This window comes from Odocoileus virginianus, chromosome 32 (genome assembly GCF_023699985.2).
Source record: "Odocoileus virginianus isolate 20LAN1187 ecotype Illinois chromosome 32, Ovbor_1.2, whole genome shotgun sequence".
Classification (NCBI taxonomy): Eukaryota; Metazoa; Chordata; class Mammalia; order Artiodactyla; family Cervidae; genus Odocoileus; species Odocoileus virginianus.
In genome coordinates, this window is record NC_069705.1 from 1,688,165 (window position 1) to 1,708,662 (window position 20,498).

Genomic DNA, 20,498 nt, shown 5'->3' on the forward strand with positions numbered 1-20,498 from the left:
GCGGGGGAGGGGTGGTGGCATGCCTCACAGCATGTGGGATTCAGTTCCCTGAAAGTGCGAGTCCCTCAGATGTGTCCAACTCCTTGCAACTCCACAGACTATACAGTCCATGGAATTCTCCAGGCCAGAATACTGGAGCGGGTAGCCTTTCCCTTCTCCAGGGGATCTTCCCAACCCAGGGATCAAATCCAGGTCTCCTGCACTGCAGCCAGATTCTTTACCAGCTGAGCCACCAGGGAAACCCAGGAAAACTAGAGTAGGTAGCCTACATCTTCCCAACCCAGGAATTGAACCCAGGTCTCCTGCATTGCAGGTGGATTCTTTACCAGCTGAGCTACCAGGGAAGCCCTAGAGTACTGGAGTGGGTAGCCTTTCCCTTCTCCAGGGGATCTTCCCAACCCAGGGATTGAATCCAGGTCTCCCGCATTGCAGGCAGATTCTTTACCAGCTGAGCCACCAGGGAAGCCCAAGAGTACTGGAGTGGGCAGCTGTTCCCTTCTCCAGGGGGTCTTCCCAACCCAGGGATCAAAGCAGGTCTCCTGCATCGCAGGCAGATTCTTTACCAGCTGAGCTACCAGGGAAGCTGACCAGGGATCAAACCCACACCCCCTGCTCTGGAAGCGCAAAGTCTTAACTACTGGACCACCAGGGAAGGCCCGGAAGGAACCTTCTTTGCCTGACAAGTTCCACTTCAAAACAGCCCTTGTGGAGGGTGCTCTTTCCCTAAAGAGGTGCTTCTGTTCTTTTCCACGCCACACGGGACAGAAGAACAACCCCCCGTGGAACAGAGCCCATCCGTCTGGAGAGGCACTAGGGACTTGTGTGGCCTCAGCGGCTGAATCCGCATTCCCGAAGCCCATTGCCAGGAGGTTCAACTTCTGTCTGCAACCCCGACTCTGCCTCTTAGATTCTCTCTCCTCCTTGCACTGGAGTGGGGGCCCTGGATCTTGCAGGGTCCTTTCCTGCCCCTCAGCGGCCCCTCCTGGTGATCAGGAGCCGACAGGATGGAACCACAGCAGCTCATGCAGTTATGACCGCGGACACAGTGGCAAGTGGCACAGACACAGACGCGGACAGGCTGGAGCACCCGCCAAGGCGTGGACTGTACAGGCGGAAATGTCCCGCTTGAGTCAAGCTCTGATTGTTATGGAAAGCAGGGGTGGATTAGTGAGAGCTTGGCTGGCTGAGGGTGAAATGCGCTCATGAGAAAGGACCACAGGGAACAGAGAGTGTTTCATACCCATTATAGTTATGTGAGCAGTTCCTGGAAAGCAAAGAAAGAGCCATGTTTAAGGAAGGACAGGATTGAAGTCAGGCCAAGTGAGAGGTGTCTCGTTAAAGGGCATTCAGGAGAGCTTAGCCCACCAGGCTGCACAACTCCTGGGTTACCAGGATGGAAGGGGCCAGAGAGAGAATCTGCTGCAGCCCCACCCTTGTTAATCACAGGATTCTCTTCCAATTTAAGCGAGGCGACAGGTGTACTTGGGGCAGGAAAAAGTGCTACAAGTACCCCGCGGCCCACAGAAGTGGAAAACAGTCATTTCATAACAGATCCACCCCCAAAACCGACTGACCCACCATGTGGTCTGAAGAGCAGCCGATGAAAAGGAATTCTTAACGCAATTTAAATCAAACAGCTTGCTATTCGTTCAAAGCACAAGGAACGCACCAGGTGGAATTTTATGACAGTTCCTTAGGGCTCTGAGAGCTGATCTGAGCAGAATCACACTCCATGTATGCTATATGCAAACACACGTGTATTTATGCAACTTTCTGGGATTTTCTATTTTTAATCTCTGTGATGTTAGATTTCCTTCTCCTCCAATCACATTAAAGAAGCCCTTTTGATGAGGGACAGCGTCATTAGAAAGTGGTTCTGTCCAGCTGCGACTCTGACGACCTGGTGACCTGGGGTGACGGCCAGAGGCCCCCCTGAATGAGTGTTCAGAGTCCCGAGTGCCCCCGCTTCAGCCTGACTCAACCCGCACGTGGTATGGATCCCAGCCTGTACCTTCATCTTCAGAGACATCCAAGATCTCATCCACCGTCTCGGGGAAGCTCATCCGGTGCTTGTCCGTGATCAACTGAAGAGAAAAAAGCAAGGAATTCAACCCCAACACCGCAGGGGACCCTTTCACCCAGCCGGCAGTTATCTGGTCATGACTGGAGACCGGAAGGAGATGAGAAAGGAGGTTTGTCCCAAATGAAGAGAAGGACAAGAGGGTCTCTGGGGTCTGGCAGGAACCGTAGGGGGCGATGAACGGAACCCCAGCTTCTGGTTGCCTGGTGCCTGCCCTCAACTCGGTCTGGGCCGCCCCTTGGTCTGGTCCAGGCCCCAACTCTTCTGGCCACCAGGTGGCAGTAAAACCCCGCCTGATGGAGGAGGACCCCCGCCCCGCCCCGCCCCGCCCCACCGCACCCCCAACCCTCAATTCTTCAGGCTTCAAGCTTCCCTCAGAGATCCCAGGACCCCAGAACACGCTCCACTTCCCGGGGTACCCCCGAGGGCACCCTGCAGGCGGTGCGTGTCTGAGGTGGGGGTGCAGGGGAGGAGCAGACGTACCTCGACGCTGGTTTCGTCGGTGACAACCTTGAGCACGTCTGTTACAGAAATGTAGCCCAAGCGCTTGGCTATGGCGAGAGGCGTGGTTCCATTCTGGGGAGGGGAGCAGACGGAGGGCGTGATCAGCCCAGACCCACACCCCAGTCGTTCACACCCGGAGCAAGACCCCGCACGCGTGTGCGCCCAGATGGGTGTGGTCAGTGGTGCTCAAAGAGCCGGGCTGCCCTGGTACATAAGCCGCCAGTGCTGGGTGTTCAGAGGAGATCTTGCACCGAAGTCAAGAGCGGCCGAGAGGGAGCCAGTGGCAAGGTCATGGTCAGGGAGGCACCGGTGGGGGTGCAGGAAGAAGGGGGCCCCAGGCGGTACTGCCCACGGCTGCCGAGGCCGGTTCTTTGGGTGTCAGTTGCTGAGCGTGGAAACAGTTCAAATAACCCACACACTTCAGTGAACTCTTCTCAGGCCAGCGGGAAATCCCAAGTCACCAGAAAGTAAGGGAGGGGCAAATTTCTACTCGGATTTTAAAAGGAAGAGCTAAGTGAAACTAAATGGATAACTAGGCTTTCCTTCTTTTCTCTTTTTTTAACTTTCTGGTCACGTCACGTGGCATGTGGGACCTCGGTTCCCTGACCAGGGGTCGAACCCGCGCCCTTTCAAAGTTCTCTGCTTCCAGGGTCTACCCCACGCAGATTTGGTCCCATCCTCAGCTACGGCTTCAGCAACCACAGCTACAGTCAGAGGTCCTCACGTTTTCTGAGCTGGAAGCAGTCATGGAGATAAGCCAGTATCTCTGACAGTCCCGTTGCCCGGGGAGGAAGTGACCCCTGAACAGTGACCGCTGACGTGGCTGTAAACCCCGAGGCCCCCAAACATCAGGACCCCCCCCCCCCAAGACATTTGGTTCTGTTCGCTCTCGTCACACTGAGAACAGCTTCACAGATTTTAGCAAGGATATTACTAAGGGTTTTGACAACATTTAAACAAAAATAAAAGGGGGAGGGTAAGCGGTGCTACTAGGATAAACTTCCACCTTCTGGAAGGAGGCCCCATGCCCCCGGGAGCCTGTTCGGGTCCCAGATGCTCTGGAGGATGAACTGAGCTTCCCCGCTGAAAGCTCGTCTCAGCAGCCCCCATGAGAGCAGGTCTCCGGAATCAGGGCCCCGGGCGGTACTCACCGAGCTGACCTCGTTTGGGGAAGCACCATGTTTGAGAAGCAATGTCACGATGTCCGTGTGGCCCTGTTGAGCCGCCTGGTGCAAGGGGCTGTATCCGAGCTGTGAAGCGGGTAGACATTTGGGAGGATGAGCTAGCGACAGAGAAAGCACTGCCCACCCACCACAGAGCCTGTGTCTTCTGTACGCAAAAAAAAAAAAAAAAAAAAAGAATGCATTTTCCCCATTTCTTCCTCCAGCGTCAAAGCTGAAAATTGAGGCGGAGCCCCACGTGTGCCCAGAGTGATTCTAGGTGCCTCTGTATCTGGCACTGGTCTTGTTACCGACCAGGGTCCTCGGCTTTTCCAGTCAATAGAAATTGATCAGAGGCCAGACAAGAAACTCAGGTAAGGCTTTATCAGGGCCCCTGCTGCAGCGGGGATGGAGGGTTAAAAATAAGTAACAGGTTTCCTTGCTTGCTCCCCAAGGCGATGGGATAAGCTGTTTCCTGACATGGAGTGATGGTAGGGGCGGGTCAGGCTGGAGGGCTGACTCCGGTGGTTTGCCCTCGGGTGGTGGTGTGTGCAGGGGGCATGCACAGGACCCTGCTTTTGCTTCTGACCCCCTGGTTTTGCTCCCAGCTCTTTAGAAGTGGCAGCTGGGTTTTTGGTTTCTGTGTATCTTGTCATCCATGACTTGTCCCAACTGCTCAGGTGCGAGATTATTTTTTGCCCTTTATGGAGTCTTTGTATCTTTGTTGCTGGAGATATTTGTCCTGGTACAAGCCCTGCAGCAAAGGCGGGTGGACCCAGCATGTCTCCATCTCGGGCATTCCCATACCTTGGTCTTGGCATTGACGTCTGCCTTGTGCTGCAGCAGAAACTTCACCAGCTTGATGTTCCCGTAATGACTGGCCACGTGGAGTGGAGTGTAACCCATCTGGAAAGTAACAGAGGAGAGTGACTGACAGGGCTTCTGGGGACAACATGAGTCACTCTGAGCTGGACGAGAAGGAAACTCGCACGGCAACAGCGGTAAAGGGGAGGATGGGTGAGGAGGCCTTGGCGAGGTTGGCAGCGGCTCCCTGGGGTCAACTGTCCAGGCCGTCGGAGGCCAGGGGCCTCAGAGGGGTGCGGGGCTTGGCATCGGGCAAGCGCAGCGTGAGGTGAGCAGGGGAGACTCAAGGTGGGCAGGAAAGCAGGTGATGGGAAAACCGGCCCTGGGTCTGGGGAAGAGGGCCCGGCGAGGAGGCGCCCGTGGGCGTTAAGTCTTGGTGGTGAGTGAAGGTCCCCAGATGAAGTATGGTGAGAAAAAAGGGGTGCTCACGGAACTGAGGCAATATTTACAGGGAGTTCAGAAAAGAGGGTGGGGAGGGGGCAGCAAAGAGGGAGGAGGGAAGGGGGAAGAGCCCGTGCTGCGGAAGCCAAGACGGCACTCGGGGAGCGAGGGAACCGGGGAGGGCAGGGGCCTTGTATGAGAACGAGGTCCCTGCTGACCCGGACAAGACCCGCCTTGCCCTGCTGTCTGGGCTACTGAGTGGTACAGTCAGGACCATGATGGTAGGAACTGGCCATGGCTTGAAAAGAGTGGGCTCTCAGTATTTATTCACTTGAATTTTGGCCACAAAGGAGGTAATTCTCAAGGAAGCTGTTCTGCTGAATATTTTAGTGCTCCCTCCACAGGCTGACAGGCCAAGGCTCTCTTGGCCCCTAAGTGTCCTAGGGAGCCTGATCCCAGAGACCATCTGGATCCAGACCCCACAGGCTGGATCTGAAGTGATGGGCTGGCTTTGAGATCTCTAAGTTCTGATAAAGGCCCATCTAGTCAAAGATATGGTTTTTCCTGTAGTCATATATGGATGTGAGAGTTGAACCATAAAGAAGGCTGAGTGCTAAGGAACTGATGCTTTTCAACTGTGGTGCTGGAGAAGATTTTTAAGAGTCCGCTGGATAGCAAGGAGATCCAACCAGTCCATCCTGAAGGAAATCAACCCTGAATATTCACTGGAAGGACTGATGCTGAAGCTGAAGCTGCAATACTTTGGCCACCTGATGCAAAGAACCTACTCACTGGAAAAGGCCCTTATGCTGGGAAAGATTGAAGGCAGGAGAAGGGGGTGACAGAGGATGAGATGGTTGGACAGCATCACTGACTCAATGGACCTGAGTTTGAACAAACTCCAGAAGATGGTGAAGGATAGGGAAGCCTGGTGTGCTGCAGTCCATGGGGTTGCAAAGAGCTGGACAAGTCTTAGCCGCTGAACAAAAGCAGCAGCAAGTTCTAACTCACAGCATAGGACCACTCAGGGCAAGATCCCAAAAGACTAACTGGGCCAGCCAGAGAACCTTAAAGATCCAGAACATTCTTGGGTTTTAAGCAGATTCCTGTGGAAGCTGTAGGCAGTTGGGGATAAACTACATCTTGGATTTTTCTGGGAGCCTTTAACGGAGATCTGGAGGGGGCTGGGGCTGGAGGGGTGTCATGTTGTCCCTTTCTTTTAATACACTTGCCTTGCAGTGAAAAGGAACAAAATGATGCCTCTTCTAGGAAGCTTCCTTCTCCCACCAAGTGGAGAGACCCTGTCCTCCCTCCCTCTATTCTCCCTTGGGTTCACTAGTGCCCTCCTTGCACCAGACATCACACCCACTGTCCCTTTCTGCCTCTTACATCATCTGCAGGCGCCTGGAGGCAGATTCCACTGTGTGCTGGGCACTGGGTTATTCTCCACCCCCTACCCCAGAGCCAGCCCCGCTGCCAACCCTCTGCACACAGATAGGCTCTGGGAATGCTAACCCGCTCTGAGCCAAATCTGGACTAGAAGGCACGGGATTCTCCAGCGCATCCAGGGAAGCCTGACATTTTGACACCTGGCTCATGTAAGACAGGAGTTGGAATCATGACTCACTGCAGAGGCTCAAAGAAGTTTTAACCAACTTCTTAAACTCCCCACTGGAAAGTGAGTCCATTGGCCTGGGGTCCACTGCTGCCCCTAGGAAAAGGCAGACAAGAATGGGCCGCTGTGTCCTTGGGGTTTCCAGACTCCTGGGATGGACCAGCGAGGAAGGCCAGAGTGGGCAGGCCCGTGGGCGCAGGGGGAAGGTGTGGACAGGATGCAGGCTGTGGGTCTTACCCGGGTGGTGGCGTCCACTGTGACACCGTGTTTGATCAGCACGTCTGCCACTGGAACGTGACCTTCTTGTGCGACCAGATGGAGGGGAGTGAGTCCACTCTGGGAAGGAAAAGAAGTTCATCAGCTTGCAGCCAAGATAGAGTTCTAGGTCACCCTGGGAAAGCGCTGAGGTTTGGGAGTCAAACTTAGCTCTGTAGCCACTAACCAGCTATTTGACCTCGGGCAAGCTCTTCTAGGCCCCTACATCCTTAGCGGAAAGATGAGGTGGTGGAACTAAGCCAGAGGTCCACAATGGCTTCTGCTAAGGGCCAGATAAGCAATATTTTAGGCTTAACTCCATCAGTCATAATGAGAAAGCATCTTTGCCAACAGGTGAACAAATGGGCATGGCTGTGTTCCAATAAAACTTTATTTATACAAACAAGTGGTGGGCCGGATTTGGCCTTCAGGCCATAGTTTGCTGATATCTGAACTACATGAACTTTATTGTCCATTTCAGTGGTAACATTTCTTATTTCCATGACTTGAGATGAGCTTCAAAGTTTTGGTTTCCTTTATCGAGAAAATAGGGATTCTCACTGACAAATCTCAAGGGCAAAGGAAGGCTCGCTTGAGAAAACATAGACAAAAACATGTTGTAAAGCAAGATGTGCCATTTAAATGCAGTCTGTGATCCACACACCCAGCCAGTGCTTCACTGGAAAAAGGATGGGATGATGGAAGATCCTGCTGGAACTGAAAAACGCCAGATTCTTGAAGTTCTCATCACATCCTTCTCATAGTGCATAGGAGAGTGTTAGCCGCTCAGACGTGTCTGACTCTTTGCGACCCCATGGACTGTAGCCCACCAGGCTCCTCTGTCCATGGAATTCTCTAGGCAAGAATACTGGAGTGGGTAGCCATTCCCTTCTCCAGGGGATCTTCCTGACCCAGGAATTGAACACAGGTTTCCTGCATTATAGATGGATTCTTTACCATCTGAGCTACCAGGGAAGTCCATCCATCTTATAAGGATGGTAATACTCCAGAAATCTTGCTTGATATATGTGCGCTCACAAAAAAATGCCAGGAAAGCCTTCTATCTCCTGTATCTGACTCTACAAGCCTTCCTCACTGTGGGGCAAACGGGGCTGCCCCTTCTCCAGAAACTCCATTCACCCTCCCCTACCATCTGTCCTTTCCCCCTGGTTGATGGGAGGCCCAGGGGCAGTGCCCCCCACATTGAAGCCAGCGAAGTGGGCAGGGATGCCCAGAGAAGAACAGGTCCTGGGTCAGTCCCAGCTACCAGGCGCTGTGCCTGACCCCTGGGATAACACAGGAGCCTGTCTGGTGATGAGGGATGTGGATGGGTGGGCATGTCTCCAGGGCAAGGCATGGCCATCCTGCTCCTGGTCCCTGACAGAGCTCACTTAAATGGCACCAGCAAGTAACCAATATAATGGTGCTGCCCTAATGGTTCCCTCCTGGGGGTCACCTGTCCAAACCTGTCCAGAAAGAGCCAGCAGATCCAGTAGATTCTTAAAGAAATATTAAGTTATTCTTAAAATGCTTGCCCTTCTGAAACTGTATTATGTTCATGTTATCATCTAAAGAAGTGACTCTCTATAGCGTATGATTCCATTTAGAAGAAATGTCCATAACAGGCAAATTCATGGTGACAGAGAGCCGATGAATGGTTGCCAGGGGACAGGGGTTTGATGGAGACGGGATGTGGCCACTAATGGGTCTGAGGTTTCCTTTTGGGGTGGCGGGAATATCCTGAAGTTAGGTAGTGGTGGTGTTCATTCAATTCTGCAAATATACCCAAAACCACCAAATAGTACAGTTCAAACCAGTGAAGTTTATGGTATGGGAGTTAAATTTCAATAAAACGGCTGCTTAATAAAAGAAGTGACTCATAGACTTAGAGAACGAACTTACGGTTTCTGGAGGGATGGATTGGGGGAAGGGATTGTTAGGGAGTTGAGGATTGATATTTACACACTGTTGTCTATTAAATGGATAACCAACAAGGACGTGCTGTATAGACAGGGAACTGTGCTCAATGTTCTGTGGCAGCCTGGATGGGAGGGGAGTTTGGGGGAGAATGGACACAGGGATATGGATGGCTGAATCCCTTCACTATTCACCTGAAACTACCACGACATCCTTAATTGGCTATACCCCAGTACACAACAAAAAGCTTAAAACTTACAAAACAAAACAAAAAACAAAAGGAGTGACTCTTAGGCTTTCTTGGGCCATGCCTTCCTTTGAGGGGCTGATGAAAACCACGAGGATGTTACCGGGGAACCAGTTCCCAGGTCCTCCCTCCACAGGTCGCTACCCCAGGAGGGTTTTCCACTCACACACCAATAGTCCCTGGACTGATAATCCCATTTAAGGGACAGGTCAGCCTTGAAAACAATGCCTTCCCTACAGAAAAAGAATATTTAGTTTCAACTTCATACATTCCTGAATGTAGAAACTGGCCTCTATTTGGGAAACTGTGCGGTGGATTTCAACAGTGACCTTTGTGTGGGTTCTCGAGTCATTCTATTTAGGAAGGACCAGCCAAGGCTTTGGCATCAGGTAGGCATGGGGTCCTACCACCTTGGAATTAGCAACCTTTCTGAACCTGTTTATTCATTTATAAAACTGAGATAAAACCTACACAGGGCTGTTGTAAGGGTCACACACACGCACACACTCACACTCACACACACGTGCAACACCTGATTCAGAACCCGGGCACACCACACCACAGGTGCTCCCAGGCTTCAGCTGACCCCCAACGCGATCAGGTCTACAGGAACGTCGCAGACGCATGCTTACCTTGTTGCCCAGGTTACCGTTGGCCTGTTTGGACAGCAGGAGAGCCACCATCTCCGCGTGGCCCTCCTGAGCCGCCAGGTGGAGGGGGGTCACGCCTTGCACCGATTCCGCGTTCGCCGAGGCCCCGTACTGCAGCAGACTGCGGGCCACCTCCAGCTGGTTCTGCTTGGCGGCGATGTGCAGAGGGGTGTAGCCGTTCTGAAATAGACGGGGCCCCCAGAGCCTGATTACAGGAGTGCTGAGTTGACAAGCTGAGCACAGGCCTCCTGGTTCAGATCCTCCGAGGCAGGGCCAGGAGGTCTGGTTTAGGGCTGGTGTCACCCAGGAGGGCCGCTTCATAAACAAACAAACCGACCGAGTCCATTGGGTTTGGAGAGGCTCCCAGACCAGCAAAGCCCTGTTCCCGTTCTCTCCATCTATGTTCTGGGCCTGAGTACCCTGTCCCCAGCAGATGCTAGGATTCAGCCAGGCAGCCTATAGAACAACCAGCAGGCTAGGTGTGGATGAAAACACAAGACCCTCTTTCCTGCCATGAGAAGAGCATCCGGACAGTTCATGGAGGGGAAAGAACAGAGCTCTTTCTGACTCCGTGTGCGGCTGGCCCAAGGGCTCCCCTTGAGCTTGGTGGCTTCAGGCAGGTGGTGTGAGGGGACAAGCCCCTGGCAAGGGACCTGGGGACATGGAGTCAGTCCTTGGCTCACTTTTATTTTATTTTTTTATTAAAATACAAGTCCCTGATCTACTTTAGCTAGCTGTGTCACTAGGGGCAAAAGAGTCAATGACCTTTTGTACTTTTTTAAGGCATTAAAAGTGGATAGTGTAGCTAAGACATGCAAGCAACCTAGATGTCCATTGACAGATGAATGGATACAGAGATGGTTGTACAAGGTGGCAGCAGACCAATACAGTAAAATCCCAGTTTAAAGCACTGAGGAACAGAGTAAGATCCATCTCCATGGTGGATTTTATGGGGAAAGGAAAAGTCACTTACCCAAAGAAGGAAACTGAATAACAAAAATCATTCTCTTTCGAGGAATTACGTAAGACCATTTTAGTGTTCCTCCTTTTAGATTGGATTATGTTATGAGAAAACATTAAATCCTTTGGAGGCTGTGTTACCCTGACAAGACTGGCATTTCGATTATAGTAAAATTAATTAAACAAAATGAGTTTTGTACTGTATCAAGAGGGAGCCAAGGAAAGAGGCAGGGTTCGGTGGATCAGGCCTGAGATCTGGAGTCAGGCCCACATGGAGAGCCTGCTCTCTGAGCATCAGAGAATCTTCTGACTTCAGAACGCAGGTGCTTTTAGCTGAAGCCCTGCTTCTCAGACTCATGTGTGTATGAAATCACGTGGGAACTTGTTAAAGTGCAGATTCTGACTAGGCAGGCCCCAGATTCTGTATTTTGAAAAGCTCCCGGGTCAGGATGAGGTGTGACTCGGGTAAAATGTGGTGAGGCTGATGCCCACCCTGGGTGCCACACTGCAGCCTGCGTTCCATTCCCTGCACGGAAGCAGGGATCAGGGACTTCCCCTGTGAAGAGGTCAGGAACTCGAGCATTTATTCTTGTTGGTATAATCGGGAGTCCGGGCCACTAGGCCAGACAGTGGAGGATGTGCGGCAAGAACAGCATCCTGTCCTGGCAACAGGCAAGCTTGCCCTGGAGCTCAGGCTGCCGGGTGACCCCCGGTTAAAACCGAGATACAAGAGCGACTGTCTGTCTCAAATCAGGGGCCAGCCCCTCGGAGCTCCCTCCGAGCCAGGACTACAGGGAATGAATGACCTTCTGTAGGTGATGAGACAGGGGCAGGAGAGTTGGGGAGAGATGACGTGAGCCATAAAAGGCTCCTCTTTCCCCAGGCGGTGAGCTCGTCCAAAGGAACGCACACGCCGGAGAGAGAGCTGCCTCAATGTTAAAACAACATCAGCATCGGAATGAGAAAGGGGGCGGGTTTGGTTTGGGTGCAGAGAGATTTGCATGTGAAATTCTACAAAATTGCCAGACTACTTTGGAAACTATTTTTTGCCATGGAAACAAAACCCATCTGTACAGGGTTTATGTGTGGATAAAGCTCTCTTTAAATACCATGGGGCTGGCTCCAATTTCCTTTATATAAGGAGGGGTGTGAGGAGGAGGGGAGTCCAGCAGTTTTATTTTTAGAGGCAGGAGTAAGTCACGTCCCCCGCGGGGCCGCGTGCTGTCTGCGCAGTGATGCGGGCTCTGCCACAGCAGGGGTGGGGGACTGGAGCCCAAGGAGACAGGGTGTCTGGGAGAGGCCGTGTGCTGTGTCTCCAGGAAGGTGATGCTGTAAATATCAGATGAGCATCCGATCTGAGCGGGGAGGGCAATCTGAAGGCCAGCACAGATCTTCCCCGACCAGGCCGCATCCCCACAGGAGTCTGCAGGGGTCAGCTGGGATTATACTTTGACCCACCCGAGACCCCTCCTGCTGAAGGGCTGAGCACGGGGGTTCGCGCCCCGCCCCCAAAATCTGTAGATTATCCTCACTCACACTTTCCTTTCTTCTGAGTCTCGACTGTCCTTCTAACAGTGAGCGGAGAGACCGCGTGTGTCCTTTGCCCTGAGCCCTGCTCCCTCTCCTCACCCTCCTCCACTTGGCCACCAACCCCCAAGGCCCCTCTGCCCTTGCAGATCTTGCCACCCTCTCATCTCATCCCGCAGGGGGGCAGCCTGTCCCCCCAAATGATGCTGGTGTCAAGCCTCATCTCTGTACCTTGTTCTGCGCCCTGCAGTCCACTCTAACGTAAGCCCCACCTGCTCCCTACACTCAGGGCCCCTCAGGGGTGATGTACCCGCGACTCTGAGCATCTCAGGGGCTGGCGTGAGGCTGGTCAGCGGCCACGCGTCCCCGTGTAACATAGGACAGAAGGAGCACCGCTTCAGAGCCTGAACTCAGGAGGAGAGCAGAGCTGGGGGAGACTATTCGCCTTTAAAACAGGTTCTGTGCTTCAAGGTTCTGGCAAGTTCACTCCCCACCCCGAATATTCTCCAGGGGGGCCCCTGTCCCAGCATCCAAGAGCACGAGATCACCCCCCACCCTGAATATTCTCCAGGGGGGCCCCGTCCCAGCATCCAAGAGCACGAGATCACCCCCCACCCTGAATATTCTCCAGGGGGCCCCTGTTCCAGCATCAAGAGCACGAGATCACCCCCTACCCTGAATATTATCTAGGGGGGCCCCTGTTCCAGCATCAAGAGCACGCTGTACACGCTGACCTCTGAGGTCAGGCTTGGGGACACATCTGTTGTGTGAACAAGTCCCCGCCCTGGGAGGTGACCTGTGGTGGGAACTGCCCCCACACCCCCACCCCGCTGCGGGCAGCTCGGCGGCTTCAGCACAGCCCACCCGGGGGGGTGACAGTGGGCTCCCGGGGTGGGCGGTGGGGTGGGGACCGGCCGGGAGGCTTACCCAGGCGGGGCTGTGCGGGGAGCCGCCCCGGGGCAGCAGCAGCTTGACGATGTCCAGGTGGTTGTGGTGCACGGCCACGTGCAGGGGGGTCAGGCCGTTCTGTGGGGGGACGGGGACAACCTTTACTCACGGGCCGGCCCCCTGGCCAGGCCCCAGGAGCCAGGCCTAGGGGTCCGAGTCCCTTCTGCTACCCAGGAAATCCGCGAAGAGCCATGTCAGAGCCAGGCCACTGGAGAACACAGCCAGCGGAACCTGGGCCACCTCCTCAGTCCTGGAGGCCACCCCTCAGTCCTGGGGATCACCCCCCAGTCCTGGGGGTCACCCTCTCATTCCTGGGGTCACCCCCTCACTCCTGAGGGTCACTGCCTCAGTCCTGGGGGGTCATCCCCTCAGTCCTGGGGGTCACCCTCTCATTCCTGGGGTCACCCCCTCACTCCTGAGGGTCACTGCCTCAGTCCTGGGGGGTCATCCCCTCAGTCCTGGGGGTCACCCTCTCAGTCCTGGGGTCACCCCCTCACTCCTGAAGGTCACTGCCTCAGTCCTAGGGGGTCATCCCCTCAGTCCTGGGGGTCACCCTCTCAGTCCTGGGGGTCACCCCCTCACTCCTGAGGGTCACTGCCTCAGTCCTAGGGGGTCATCCCCTCAGTCCTAGGGGTCACCCCTCAGTCCTGGGGGTCACCCCCTCACTGCTGAGGGTTACTGCCTCAGTCCTGGGGGGTCATCCCCTCAGTCCTGGGGTCACCCTCTCAGTCCTGGGGGTCACCCCCTCAGTCCTGGGGGTCACTCTCTCAAGCCTGGGGTCACCTCCTCACTCCTGAGGGTCACCCTTTCAGTCCTGGGGGTCACTCTCTCAATCCTTGGGGTCACCCCCTCAGTCCTGGGGGTCATCCCCTCAGTCCTGGGGATCACCCCCCAGTCCTGGGGGGTCATCCCCTCAGTCCTAGGGGTCACCCCTCAGTCCTGGGGGTCACCCCCTCACTCCTGAGGGTTACTGCCTCAGTCCTGGGGGGTCATCCCCTCAGTCCTGGAGGTCACCCTCTCAATCCTGAGGGTCACCCCCTCAGTCCTGGGGGGTCATCCCCTCAGTCCTAGGGGTCATCCCTCAGTCCTGGGGGTCACCCCCTCACTGCTGAGGGTTACTGCCTCAGTCCTGGGGGGTCATCCCCTCAGTCCTGGGGTTACCCTCTCAGTCCTGGGGGTCACCCCCTCAGTCCTGGGGGTCACTCTCTCAAGCCTGGGGTCACCTCCTCACTCCTGAGGGTCACCCTTTCAGTCCTGGGGGTCACTCTCTCAATCCTTGGGGTCACCCCCTCAGTCCTGGGGGTCACCCCCTCAGTCCTGGGAGCTACCTCCTCAGTCCTGGGAGTCATCTCCTCACTCCTGAGGGTTACCCCCTCAGTCCTGGGGGGTCACCTTCTCACCCCTGGGGGGGTCACCCCCTCAGTCCTGGAGGTCACTTTCTCACTCCTGGGGGGTTACCTCCTCAGTCCTGGGGGTTCAACTTCTCAGTCCTGGGGGTCATCTCCTCCGCCCTGAGGGTCATCCCCTCACTCCAGGAGGTCACCTCCTCAGTCCTGGGGGGTCACCTCCTCACTCCTGGGGGCTCCCTCACTCCTAGAGGGTCACCTCCTCAATCCTGGGGTTCATCTCCTCACTCCTGGGGGTGGTCACCTCCTCACTCCTGGAGAGTCACCTCACTCCTGGGGGGGGTCACCTCCTCAGTCCTGAGGGTCACCTCCTCATTCCTAGTAGTCACCTCACTCCTGGAGGGGGTCACCTCCTCAGTCCTGGGGCCAACGGGGCAGTACCCTCAACACTCTGGCTCAAAGGGGCCACCAGGTCTTTCTAGAAGGGCAAGGCGTCGTCAGAAAGATCAGTCCCCCCAGAGACCACTCTCCCCGGGCGGCCGCCTGATCACAAGGTAGAGATGCCACCACCCGCGTGAAGCTGCGCCTCCATCCTGGCTCCGCCCTGACCCCGACCCCTGACCCCGGATGGGGCGCGAGGTCAAGCGCACCTTCCCGGCGGCGTTGGGGTGCGCGTCGTGCTCCAGCAGCAGCTCCGCCATGCGCGCCTTCCCGTACTTGGCCGCCACATGGAGAGGGGTAAATCCTTTCTGAGGAGAAACACCGGCCGTCAGAAGCCTGGGCGCCCCCTGCCGTCCTCCCCAGGGAAAGGGCCTGCGTGCGGCCAAGGAGGCGCCCACCCCAGCTGGCACGGAATGGGCGGTCCCGCCCGGCCACCGGCCACCGCCCCTCTCTCTCCTGTGACGGAGGCAGAACCGCTCGCGCTGTTATTTGACGGCCAGCGAGCTGAGGGCTGGGGCTGGCCCGTCATCCTTCTCTCATCCCAGGACCCATCTGGATTGTTCAGAGCAGACCCTGAGACATTCCATGATGAACGGATGAAGGCTGGGTGGGTAGATGAGAAACGGCAGTTCAAGGCAACACAGAGGCGGGACGGCCCTCCCCTGCCCGGGACCCAGCGGAGACCAGCCTGCTGCTTCTGGGCAACAGGAGGAGGGAGGCCATACCTTGGTCATGCACGCCTGGGACGCCTCCTTTTCCAGAAGGGCCAGCGCTGTCTCCACGTGGCCCTCTCGGGCCGCGATGTGCAGGGGGGTGTGCCCGGCAGTGGTGGCCAGGTTGGGGTTGGCGTTATTTTCCAGCAGGAGCTTCACCATGTTTGTGTGGCCGATGCGAGCTGCGCAGTGAAGCGGGGTCTGGTCATCCTGGAACCCAGAGCGAAAACAAAGGACAGGAACGCTAGGGTTACCTAACCCAACGCTTCATTTCACACAGCAGGCAGCTGAGGCCTGGAGAGGTTCAGGGATTTTCTCAAAGCCACACGGCTAGTGAGAGGAAGAGCTGAGATTCAAGTCTCCAAGTTACAGAAACCAATACGTTCTTTCTCATTTAATCCTTATAACTCATTTAGTCCTATGACAACCTTTCAGGTGAGTTCTTGTTCCTACTGATTTGCCTAAAGTCTTAGCCTTCCCATCTATAAAAGGGGGAAAATAGTATTGACCTCATAGGGCTGTAGTTAGGATCAAGCAGACTGCGTATATAAGAAGTCTCACACCAAGTATGATAGAATCAAGATTGCTGGGAGAAATATCAGTAACCTCAGATATGCAGATGACACCACCCTTATGGCAGAAAGTGAAGAAGAACTAAAGAGTCTCGATGAAAGTGAAAGAGGAGAGTGAAAAAGTTGGCTTAAAACTCAACATTCAGAAAACTAAGATCATGGCATCTGGTCCCATCACTTCATGGCAAATAGATGGGGAAACAATGGAAACAGTGACAGACTTATTTTTGGGGGCTCCAAAATCACTGCAGATGGTGACTGTGGCCATGAAATTAAATGATGCTTGCTTCTTGGAAGAAAAGTTATGACCAACCTAGACAGCATATTAAAAAGCAGAGACATTACTTTGCCAACAAAGGTCCATCTAGTCAAAGCTATGGTTTTTCCAGTGGTCATGTATGGGTGTGAGTTGGACTATAAAGAAAGCTGAGCACCGAAGAACTGATGCTTTTGAACTGTGGTGTTGGAGAAGACTCTTGAGAGTCCCTTGGACTGCAAGGAGATCCAGCCAGTCTATCCTAAAGGAAATTAGTCCTGAATATTCACTGGAAGTACTGATGCTAAAGCTGAAATTCCAATACTTTGGCTACCTGACATGAGGAACTGACTCATTGGAAAAGACCCTGATGCTGGGAAAGATTGAAGGGTGGGAGAAGGGGATGACAGAGGATGAGATCATTGGATGGCATCACCACCTCGATGGACATGAGTCTGAGTAAGCTCTGGGAGTTGGTGATGGACAGGGAGGCCTGGCGTGCTGCAGTCCATGGGGTCGCAAGGAGTCAGATGCGACTGAGTGACTGAACTGAACTGAACTAATCCATTGTGGTTCTTCTCACAGGCAGACCTCAGAGACATTGTGGGTTCGACCCCAGACCACGACAATAAAAAGGGTTATCACAGTAAAATGAGTCACACAAATTTTTTTGGTTTCCCAGTGCACATAAAAATTATTTTTATATGATATTATTCTCCGTTATGTGTGCAATGGCATTATATCCAAATATATATATATATATATATCGTAATTGAAAAATACTTTATTGCTAGAAAAATGCTAACCACTTGACAACCCGGGTTGCCACGAACCTTCAAACAGTAAAAAACACATTATTTGCAAAGTGCACTAAAGCAAAGGGCAATTAAACCAGGGGATCTGTCCTGTCTGAGTGTCTTCTTGTCTTTCTGTCTGAAGGCTTCCCTGGCTTTCTCTATGCCAAGGGTGATGGAGGGTCAGAACTGTGAAAGGGCAAGATGATTTTTCATCCCCTGTCCCCCGCTGCTCCCCGTTTCCCCCCGAAGCGGAAGCAGTCGGTGGGCCAGATCTCTGTGTTATTGGGAACCAGGAGTGCGGGCTCTGTCACATGGTCTAAACCGAGACTGCAGTCCTGACACTTAACAGCACCTCTGTGGCCGGTGCGGTAGGGAAGCCCGATGGTGACCAAAGCCAGCCTGCAAATCCAGCAGCAATTCTTCCCCTTCGCTCACTCAGTCCCTCTGAGATGCCTGTTACCACCAGGGGGAGTCTTTTGTTTTCAAATTAAGTAATTCCTGATTTTCACCAGCAACGCTTCTCTGAAAAAGTGACTTCTCTTCTGACACTGTGACTGTAACCACCATGCATCCTTTTAGCTCCCCAAACACTGCTTCTTGGCCTTTTCTTTTCCTAAAGAAACAGCTCTGATGCCAGCACACGTCTGGCCTTCTCAGAAGCCCTGCAAAGCAGAACCTGAGCGTTGGGTGCAACCACGTGGCCGGGACAGGGAATCTCGGCCCCACGAGCCCTGCAGCCTGGCCTCGGAGCTCCTCCTGCACTTCAGGGCTCATGTCCAGGACTGCTCCTGCCTCCTGAACCCACCTTGGCCTTGGCGTTGACTTTGGCTTTGTTCTGGAGCAAATATTTGGCCACTTCTGTGTGCCCTGCTCTGGCTGCCATGTGTAGCGGGGTCTCCACTTTCTGCAAAACAACAAAATTATGGAGGTGTTAACTCGCACTGGGTTTCTAAAAGGGCACACACACAGCTCCATGGTGCCTGCTTGGCGGGGTTTTCACCCAAGAGGTGGAGTTGCCCCAGCAAGCAACATCAGCCTTTGGCCTGCTGATGCCTGGCGGGGGGGTGGGGGGGGGTGGGGGGTTGCGGTGTCTATGTGTGTGAGTGTGTGTTTATGTGTGCAAGATACACTTAAACCCCAGAGCAAAGGAATGTTAATAAATGCACATATATTCCCAGAATAACACAGAAGTTTCCGAATAATTGTCCAAAATAAAATCCCAAGACTTACAGATGCGTAACAAGTTTCACTGAGATACAGACATTCTCCATAAGTCAGAAGTCCCTGCTATTCTGAGATTTCTACCTCTGTCCAGGAGAGGAGAGCATGGACTCCTCTGAGCCCTCAGTCCCCAGCAAGTGCTGTCTCTGCCCATGGACTCACCACGTTGGAGACGTTGGGCGATGCTTCCCGCTGCAGCAGGCTCTTCACGATGGGCAGGTGCCCCATGAAGGAGGCCACGTGGAGAGGCGTCAGGCCGGACTGGAACAGACCAGACAGGAGTGAGACGCGAGCCATCCCCATCTCAGACACAGCTAGAGGGAGCTTAGGCTCTCTTGCCTCTAGGTGCTTCGCCAACAGTTTTCCCATGAAAGGGAGTTCAAGGAAATGGGTCTGCTTGCAGGAGAAGGGTGGAGGTGGGGGGAATCTCATTGCAGGGTGATTCCACCCATATTCACAACTCAGCATATTGCATCTGACCTTGGACAGCTCCCTGAGGTCTAACACAAGCTCCCGGTCTTATCCATCCCTGATTCATTCTTTTGAGAGGTCTAGACTAGTACCTGTGCGGACAGGGGCACACACAGGGGCAGCCACAAAGGACAACTCTGAAGATGTCTATTAGAAGAAGACCCTCGGAGGCCCTCGGATCGCCCACAGAGTTCCCCTTACCTCGGTGACTGCATCGATGGAGGCCCCCATCTTCAGCAGCAGCTCCATGACACGGATGTGGTTCTTCTTGCAGGCGATGTGCAAGGGGGTAAAGCCATTCTGCAGCCCCACACAGAGGGAGACAGATGAGCAGGGGCTTACCCGTGAGCCCAAGGAACATCCAGACCACCTCGCTGATGAGAAGGCGGCCTCGGGCCCGGCCCATCAGCGGTTCCCACAAACCAGAAGAGGCAGGTGACACACACCATGCACCATGCATAGTTCTGAACATGTCTGCACATCTTTTCATTTTTTTTTTTTAATTTGGTCGTATTTTTGGATGTACTGAAAGAGCCTGCTGTTTAGTTTCCTTAAGGGGAAATTTACAATGAAAGAGAACTTGTGTGAAGCACATCACATTCCCTTGTCCCTGGAACCGCTGATCAGCTTTTGGTCAAATGGATTCCTGTACCTTATCCCTACTGTAACGTGTTATGTGTGTTAGTCGCTTAGTCGCGATTCTTCACGACCCCATGGACTATAACCCACCAGGCTCCTCTGTCCATGGGGTTCTCCAGGCAAGAATACTGGAGTGGGTTGCCATGCCCTCCTCCAGGGGATCTTCCCGATTTGGGGATTGAACCCAGATCTCCTTCACTGTAGGCAGACTCTTTACTGTGTGAGCAGGAAATACTAGGATGTAAACTCCACAAGGGGAGGGATTTCTGTTTCCTAGGCTTTGTCTCTCTGCTTATTTTTTCAGTGCTTTATTCCTCTAGGGAAACAGTTCTCAAGGCTGGGGGAGGGGAGTTTGTCTCAACCACTCCGAACCCCAGGAATATTTGTCAATATCTAGAGACATTTTTGATTGTCACCACTAGGGGAGGAGTGATGTTGGTGCCTAGCGGGTGGAGATGGGATGCTGCTAAAGGGCCTACTATTCACAGGCCAGTCTCCCCAGAGCAAAGAATCGCGTTCACGCTCAGTCGCTTCAGTCGTGTCTGACTCTGCGACTCCATGGACTACAGCCCATGAGGCCCCTCTGTCCATGGGATTCTCCAGGCAGGAATACTGGAGTGGGTTGCCCTGCCCTCCTCCAGGGGATCTTCCTGACCCAGGGATCAAATCCACATCTCCTGCCTCTCCTGATTTGCAGGCAGATTCTTTACCACTGCACCCCTGGGGAAACCCACAACTAAGAATATCGGGCCCCCAAAGTCAGTAGGGCTGAGGTCAAAGAACCCCAACTGCCCCAGACAGTGCCCGGCTGGTGGGAGAGCTCGGGGAAAGCTTTCTGAATGAATGAATGAAGAGTGGACGAGCCATCCTTGTGGCCCTGGAGGCTGTCCTGTCTTCTAGAATCTCCTCTGGGAAGGGGCAGAAATGAGATGGG

General features: G+C 53.9%; 1 protein-coding gene across 8 annotated transcripts in view; it reads right to left on the reverse strand.

Moving 5' to 3' along the window:
- ANK1 (ankyrin 1) overlaps positions 1 to 20,498 on the reverse strand; it is a 238,122-nt gene that overhangs the window by 50,375 nt on the left and 167,249 nt on the right. For 6 of the 8 annotated variants that reach the window (XM_070459729.1, XM_070459733.1, XM_020876352.2 and 3 more), the window contains exons 11-23: positions 19,127 to 19,225; positions 18,617 to 18,715; positions 18,039 to 18,137; positions 15,621 to 15,818; positions 15,105 to 15,203; positions 13,088 to 13,186; positions 9,656 to 9,853; positions 6,842 to 6,940; positions 4,552 to 4,650; positions 3,736 to 3,834; positions 2,564 to 2,656; positions 2,012 to 2,084; positions 1,241 to 1,264 (exon numbers count right to left, since the gene is read on the reverse strand). In XM_070459729.1, coding sequence (XP_070315830.1) covers positions 1,241 to 1,264; positions 2,012 to 2,084; positions 2,564 to 2,656; positions 3,736 to 3,834; positions 4,552 to 4,650; positions 6,842 to 6,940; positions 9,656 to 9,853; positions 13,088 to 13,186; positions 15,105 to 15,203; positions 15,621 to 15,818; positions 18,039 to 18,137; positions 18,617 to 18,715; positions 19,127 to 19,225 — 1,378 coding nt within the window. The remainder of the gene's footprint in view (positions 1 to 1,240; positions 1,265 to 2,011; positions 2,085 to 2,563; positions 2,657 to 3,735; positions 3,835 to 4,551; positions 4,651 to 6,841; positions 6,941 to 9,655; positions 9,854 to 13,087; positions 13,187 to 15,104; positions 15,204 to 15,620; positions 15,819 to 18,038; positions 18,138 to 18,616; positions 18,716 to 19,126; positions 19,226 to 20,498) is intronic. The other 2 variants (XM_070459728.1, XM_070459735.1) reach the window with 1 other exon arrangement.